The sequence below is a fragment of the Sinocyclocheilus rhinocerous genome, unplaced genomic scaffold (genome assembly GCF_001515625.1).
Source record: "Sinocyclocheilus rhinocerous isolate Xijiao unplaced genomic scaffold, SAMN03320098_v1.1 scaffold189, whole genome shotgun sequence".
Lineage (NCBI taxonomy): Eukaryota > Metazoa > Chordata > Actinopteri > Cypriniformes > Cyprinidae > Sinocyclocheilus > Sinocyclocheilus rhinocerous.
In genome coordinates this window covers 314,902-321,666 of record NW_015667354.1, presented here as the reverse complement: position 1 = coordinate 321,666, position 6,765 = coordinate 314,902, and the positions used below count along the sequence as shown (strand labels likewise).

The 6,765-nt window shown below is 37.8% G+C and overlaps 2 protein-coding genes across 6 annotated transcripts in view; one reads left to right on the top strand and one right to left on the bottom strand.

The window, feature by feature from the left end:
- Positions 1-580: 580 nt before the first annotated feature.
- On the bottom strand, positions 581-2,022 carry dexi (Dexi homolog (mouse)). Its single transcript, XM_016545650.1, has 2 exons — positions 1,136-2,022; positions 581-1,062 (listed from the first exon to the last, which is right to left on the bottom strand). Exon 1 carries the CDS (start codon positions 1,571-1,573, stop codon positions 1,304-1,306), a length of 270 nt encoding a protein of 89 aa, XP_016401136.1. The 5' UTR covers positions 1,574-2,022; the 3' UTR covers positions 581-1,062; positions 1,136-1,303.
- A 110-nt stretch (positions 2,023-2,132) lies between these two features.
- Positions 2,133-6,765, top strand: part of clec16a (C-type lectin domain containing 16A) — a 59,572-nt gene continuing 54,939 nt past the window's right edge. For all 5 annotated transcript variants that reach the window (XM_016545648.1, XM_016545645.1, XM_016545647.1 and 2 more), the window contains exons 1-5: positions 2,133-2,299; positions 2,891-3,019; positions 3,117-3,250; positions 3,343-3,491; positions 5,738-5,843. In XM_016545648.1, coding sequence (XP_016401134.1) covers positions 2,226-2,299; positions 2,891-3,019; positions 3,117-3,250; positions 3,343-3,491; positions 5,738-5,843 — 592 coding nt within the window. In that variant the 5' untranslated portion in view covers positions 2,133-2,225. The remainder of the gene's footprint in view (positions 2,300-2,890; positions 3,020-3,116; positions 3,251-3,342; positions 3,492-5,737; positions 5,844-6,765) is intronic.

Genomic DNA, 6,765 nt, shown 5'->3' with positions numbered 1-6,765 from the left:
ATATGTGCATTACTTTTTACATGACGAATACATGCCACATGATTTACTAAACTGAAACCTTTCTTAAAGGGGTCATATGATGTTGCTAAAAAGAACATTATTTTGTATGCCTTGTTTCTTTGCGTGAACATTTGGGCGGTGTTATGCAAATCTTCCCACATAGTGAGGTAGGTATGTGGGGGCGTGTTAGAACGAGCCGTTTTAGGTAGGCATGGTTGACTCTTAACTTTTATAAAGAATATCTCTTTGGATTTGAGACTTTAGTCTTTGCAACTTTACAGATCTTCTTTATGCACCAAGAGCTTGTAACACTCCAAAGAGAAAGGAACATTTTAAATCGCATCATATGACCCCTTTAAAAATGGGATAAATGTTTTTCAAAACCATATGAAACTAACAATTATAAATAGAACATTTCTAAGAAATCGACACGTGTTTTAAATTAGATCTTGGTCACTGACCTTTATCTTTTTAGCAAACGATTGTGATTTCATAGTCAGTTGTTGTGATAGAAGTCAGATGTTACACACGAAGGCACTGGATATTTGAAAGTCAAAAATGCCACCATGGCAACACAAAGTGAAAGTAATCATTTATTAAATATATACTGAGTGGATAAACAAACCTCAGCCAAATATATCATTCTCAGGCTGTCACAAATATGCTGTTCCTAAGTGAGACTTTTAGAAAAAACCCAGAACACTGATTCAGACACCCTGTTTGTCTCATGACGTATTGCTCATTTAAATAGTATTAAAGGGAACGAAAACATGCTGAGGCTGACCACGTACAGTATAAGGGTTCTGCCTACAGAGTAATAACAAGCCCTTGCAGGGCTGACACAGAATCCTGCATGAGTGCTGAATGCCAAACTAAAAATAAATAGGCTAATGTAATATTTATATCCACAGTAGTGGTTAGTGCCTGAATTTGATCTCTGAAGAACCACTGGCTGGCTGTCCCATGGAAAACCGCATGGTCCGTTTGGCTTATCTGTTCCAGGTAAATATGCCATGTTGTACGATGGCTTGCTTGCAGGTCAGTCTTCTGAGCCTGGACAGCCTGTGGAGGCACGACACTTAATGCACATGTATATTTTTGAGTATGAATCATCATTTAAAAACTGACTACTTACTTATTCATGAAAGTCACTTTTATATAATGTGACCTTTGCAGCATCTTTTTATGTCTGCAGAGATCATATGTAGTTCCCTTTGACAATGGTTCTCCAGTAACCAAATGAATCGGCCAGAAGACAACTTCCCCACAAAAGCTTCGGCTGGAAGTGTCAATCATGGTTTGTTTATTCCAGATATCCCTCAAAAACATCCAGCTCAGTGTCTGTGTCGTATGGAATTGAGGCTGGGTCAGAAAGTACACCCAAATCCACCAGTGCCTGGTCCATATCCTCTGGCAAGAATACTATCCCTACATTAAGGACTATGTATTCCATTAAGAAGGAATAGTAGAGAATTAAGACATTGACAAAAAACAGGCCGAGATAAAACATATATGGAAGCTTGTTGATCAGCGATTCCACTGAATCTAAGCGAGAGTAAATTGAGTGTGTCATAGACTCCAAAACATATGTTTCAGTCTCATTGAGCAGACTGGGCGAATTAAAAGCATTTAACCAGACTTTATATGAGACAGGTCAGTTTGGAAGAGTCAATCCATCCATTTCACTCAAACACGCGGTGAAGCAACTCCCTTTTCAGCAGTATTTCCCCCGCAATCCGTTCAATGTAAGTATGTTTCCACTATACAGCAAATAAGTTAGTGAAGAAAAGCATGTTTGATTGTTCCAAGGCCAAGCGCTGCTATTTGACGTTAGGACTATCCCGTGTCCCTCTTAAAAGCCCGGCGACGAAGAAAGGGCATAAATAAAAATCATCTGAAGGCTCGGCGGAGCTTTATAACGCGTGAAAAACAAAAACAAACGGCGCTTTCTCATGACTTCACCAAAACCGTTGCATTCGCACGGAACTCTGGGAAATTGAGTCCGTAATGCTCGGCTGACTTGGTTCGAACGCACTGTAATGACTTCCATAATAAACTACAAATCCCATAATGGCTTAGAGCTGGGGTTTGGGCTGTCATGAGCGATAGGACGTCGGGTATGTTTTCATGTGAGGATTCTGGGCCTTCACTGCGGCGGATATGGATCCATTCGCCTAGCAAATTGTGTTCAAAACATACATATTGCGAAACAGAACAACCGAAAAATGTTCGGCCGTTCAAGGAGCTGGGTCGGAGGGCAGGGGAAGTCCAAAAACATTCATTCTTTGGACCATTTGAAGTAAGCTTTTATAGACCTTTTGCAGCTAACAGTTAATTCGCTAGCCAGCTCAGCTCGTGCAGTTTAAGCTTTTTAAACTCAGTCGGTGTTTGTCATTAATGTGGAAAGTCACCAATAGTCAGTTTAGAAATGTTAACATTTCTATTACTCACGGCGGGATTTATTTGCGATGTAAAACTGAGAACATAGGAGCAAAACTGTATGTGAAGCATTAGGCTGGGTGTCAAAACCTAGTGAGCTGCCTAACGTTACCAAGACAGCATTTTTTTGTGGACATATACGTACATTCGGACATATGCACATATGATGCCCAAAAATGGTGCCTAGGTTGTCAGTTCACTATGTTTTTAGCCACGTTAACCTATAGTTGTATGAAATGCTGGGTTAGTATCTTATAAGCAGCTACAGTGTCTTATGAAATATGTCACTTACATTATTTTCTAATATGCAGAAAGCATTTATGGTCGTTACGATCTCAAATAAATTATAATAAATTATACGTTGTGCTCATTATATGAAATGTATTGTGTCATTTAAGTAGTATTTCTTTTTTATCATTATTATTATTATTATTATTATTATTTTGTTTAGGTACATGTACCATGTCCTAACAAAGAACACAACAGTGACTGATCACAACAGAAATCTGCTGGTGGAAACTATTCGCTCCATTACTGAGATTCTCATCTGGGGTGATCAGAATGACAGCTCTGTGTTTGAGTGAGTTTCACCTTCAGTTTTGACAGTGTTTCCACACGTTAAATTTGCAATAAAATATGCAAAACCAAAATCTCGCTCTCTTGCTCTCTTTTTGTAGCTTCTTTTTGGAAAAGAACATGTTAGCATTTTTCCTCAACATACTACGGCAGAAATCCGGACGGTATGTGTGTGTCCAGCTTCTGCAAACGCTCAACATCCTTTTTGAAAACATCAGTCATGAGACTTCTCTTTGTGAGTACACCCCTGGACAAAGTTCAGATGTTATGCTTTTTAATTTTACGTTTATGTCCTGAACATATTATATGTTGTCTTTCCTTTTCTAGATTATTTGCTGTCCAATAATCATGTTAATTCCATCATTGTGCATAAATTTGACTTCTCTGATGAGGAAATTATGGCCTACTATATCTCCTTTTTGAAAACGTTGTCTCTGAAACTCAACGACCACACAGTGCACTTCTTCTACAACGAGGTAAGGTGCATTAACTAGGGCAACTGTCATTTTTCAAATGACAGTTTATAGACTGAAAGCAGAAGGGGGCTTTTATTTGTGGGCTCGCATGCATTCTGCGTTTAACAGACCGTAGCGCACTTCCAGGAAGAGCTAACAGCTCACTGTGACTTTGTAAAACAGTGTTTCCTGTGTGTTCTTGCAACTTGAGCAGTTATTTTCTTTCATTTTGGACAAATGCAGTCCAGCTGTAAGTTTACAACCGTTTTATGTGGATTGGAAGGTGACGGAAATGTTTGGGGGCTCCTTTGTATAGGGGGAAGTTATTGGTGTACTGTCAATGTGTTCTTTATTCTGTGGCACCTTTGATGCTGTTAATCATTGGTGTCAGGAATAGAGAAGGCCTGCATGGAAGGATTTGCTCTATGAGAGATCTGATGCTGCACTGATTGACTTCCTCTGAATGTAAAATGTAAACCAGTGCATATTAAGACAAGCCTTTTACTAGGGCTGTGCAATTAATCGCATGCGATTGTCATGCGCATCTCGTCAGTAAAGCCGGTTCCGTGATTAGTAGTAAATCTCCATCACCTGCTTTCAGATGGAGCGGCATTTACTACACATTTACTACACCGTAGTTCACTGACAATTAGTCAATATCACGTTCATTATCGCAGGCGATTCAATCTGCGATAATGAACGTGATATTGCCTAATTGTCAGTGAACTACGGCTCTGTGTAGTAAATGCCGCTCCATCTGAAAGCAGGTGATGGAGATTTACTACTAATCACGGAACCGGCTTTACTGACGAGATGCGCATGACAATCGCATGCGATTAATTGCACAGCCCTACCTTTTACAGAAATATACTAAAACTACTGTTTAATCTGTTAAAGACTTACGAAGCTTATGAAATCAGCTTTTGCCTTTACAATATAAACCAAGGTCAGAGTAATGTAACTAAATGAGATAAATTAGTTTTATAGACACATTAACAAAGTGACATTTTGGGAGTGACGACCGCATTGCTTGAGGAGACACACGAGTCTCATATGAACTCATTATAATTATTATAGTAATAACCATAGTAACATTTTGGAACCTTGTGGTAAACAGAAAATATTTTAGGTGTTTAACTAGTATTGCTGACCAAACTAATATTAGCAAATTGTAGACATATGCTTAGTAAATGAATTATATAAATCTTATATTACAGCATAAACCATTTTATATCACTTAATGAGTTAAAAGCAGTAAACATGATAAAATAATATTTAATTATTATAAAAATAGTTCCAACTCTAAATTATTATTGGATGAGCCACATTGAAAATTGTTCTGCAAATATAGACCAAAAAAATACAATTTAAAGGCTAGTTTGTATTTTGTCTGTATTTTCACATTACTACATATTTCTTCTTTATTCTTATGTTTAACATACGGAGCTCTGCCACTGATAGCTATGAATATATTTTTACCACAGCATAATAACAAAATATATATAATATAATGGGGATAATTTTTGGAAGAAATTATTTTGTTCATTACGGGTGCATTAAATTGATCAAAAGTGACAGTAAAGACTTTTACATTACAACTTTCTATTCATCAAAGAATCCTGAAAAAAAATGCATCATGGTTTCCACAAAAATATTAATTGATAATAGTAAGAAATGTTTCTTGAGCAGCAAATCAGCATATTAGAATGATTTCTGAAGTACTGTGTGACAGTGATGACTGCTGACAATTCAGCTTCACTTCCATCACAGGAATGAATTCCAATTTTAAAAATATATTAAAATAAATTATAGTTATTTTAAATTGTAATGATACTTCACAATATTACTGTTTGTGTTTTTGATCAAATACAGCAGCCTTGGTAAGCATAAGACACTTCTTTTAAAAACATAAAAAAAACTTACCTACCTCAAACTTTTGAACGGTATCATACACAATAAATACGCCCTCAGTTTTCACTACAGAAAAAAAGAGGAGAAGTGTGACAACTTTATTGAGGTACGGTGTGTGTATGAACTATATATAAAAATAATTGTAATTAGATTACCCAGGCCAGTAGCATTGCATTCACGACACTTTTCAGTGTCAGTCATGTTATGTGACTCTTTCTTCTGCTCTGTAGACATACTGGATTCACATAAGAGAATAAAAGTGCAGGGATTTTTTTTAAGTCACCAGTTGCAGCTCTCCTCTCTCTGAGCTAATCCTCCTCGCTGACGGCCTCACTCTCTGTCTCCCATGCTTCTAGCACACTAATGATTTTGCCCTGTACACGGAGGCCATTAAGTTTTTCAACCACCCAGAGAGCATGGTCAGGATCGCGGTCAGGACTATCACACTCAATGTGTACAAAGGTGAGTAGAGCCCTGACTCAGCTGCTGCCGCCTGATCCTCCTCTCTTCTGTCAATCGCTCTGTCATGCCTCTGATGCATGGGCATGCTGACGCTGCTCTCTGCCATCCGTGAGTAACACACACTTACATTTAGTGATCGCTGCTGACTCCACCACACACATGCACGGGCAGACTGGGGTTTCACTTGGGTATGGTCACGTGCTGAAGACTGAAGGGCTTTCGCTGATCTGTTTCTCTGGCTTGAGCTTGTATATAAATCCTTCTTCCCTTCTTGAATAACTGACTTAACCTTTCTTACTATCTGCTTGGCACTTGCCCTTGAATTGCGGTCCGTCTTATAGCTAATCAGCCGTTCCCTACGGAGATCGTTAAAGTCGTTGAAGTCAAACTGCCATCGGTGCATGTTACTGACGTTAATGTGCATTCAGTGGCCCTAAATAATATTTGGAGATGCAAACAACACTTAAAAGTTTTTTAAATGTCATTGCACCGAATAAACAACCTTTTACAAGTCTTTAAAAAAAACAAAAAAACAAGCAAGTTGGTGTAATATTTTATAGGGATGCTCCTACATGGATAATCTACATGGATAATATGTCTACATATAAAAATTAAATTAATAATATTTTCAATAACCGATATGATTAGATATCAGTCTACATTTTGTCAGACTGATTACAAAAAAAGTACTCATCTTAAAAGTTCAGATCTCTATGTTCTTCAAATGACACCAAAAACCACATGCAGTGGGACACTGCATCATTTAACTAATGTAGGCTTGTTATGGATCATTAGAAAACAGGTTGTACATACCTACAATACAACAATACAGTACAAATAATCAGTGTTTCCCCTGCCATTATAATAGGGGGGCGAGAGTCACTTCATGAGCATTTGACCGTTTCATTTGAGTAAAACAATC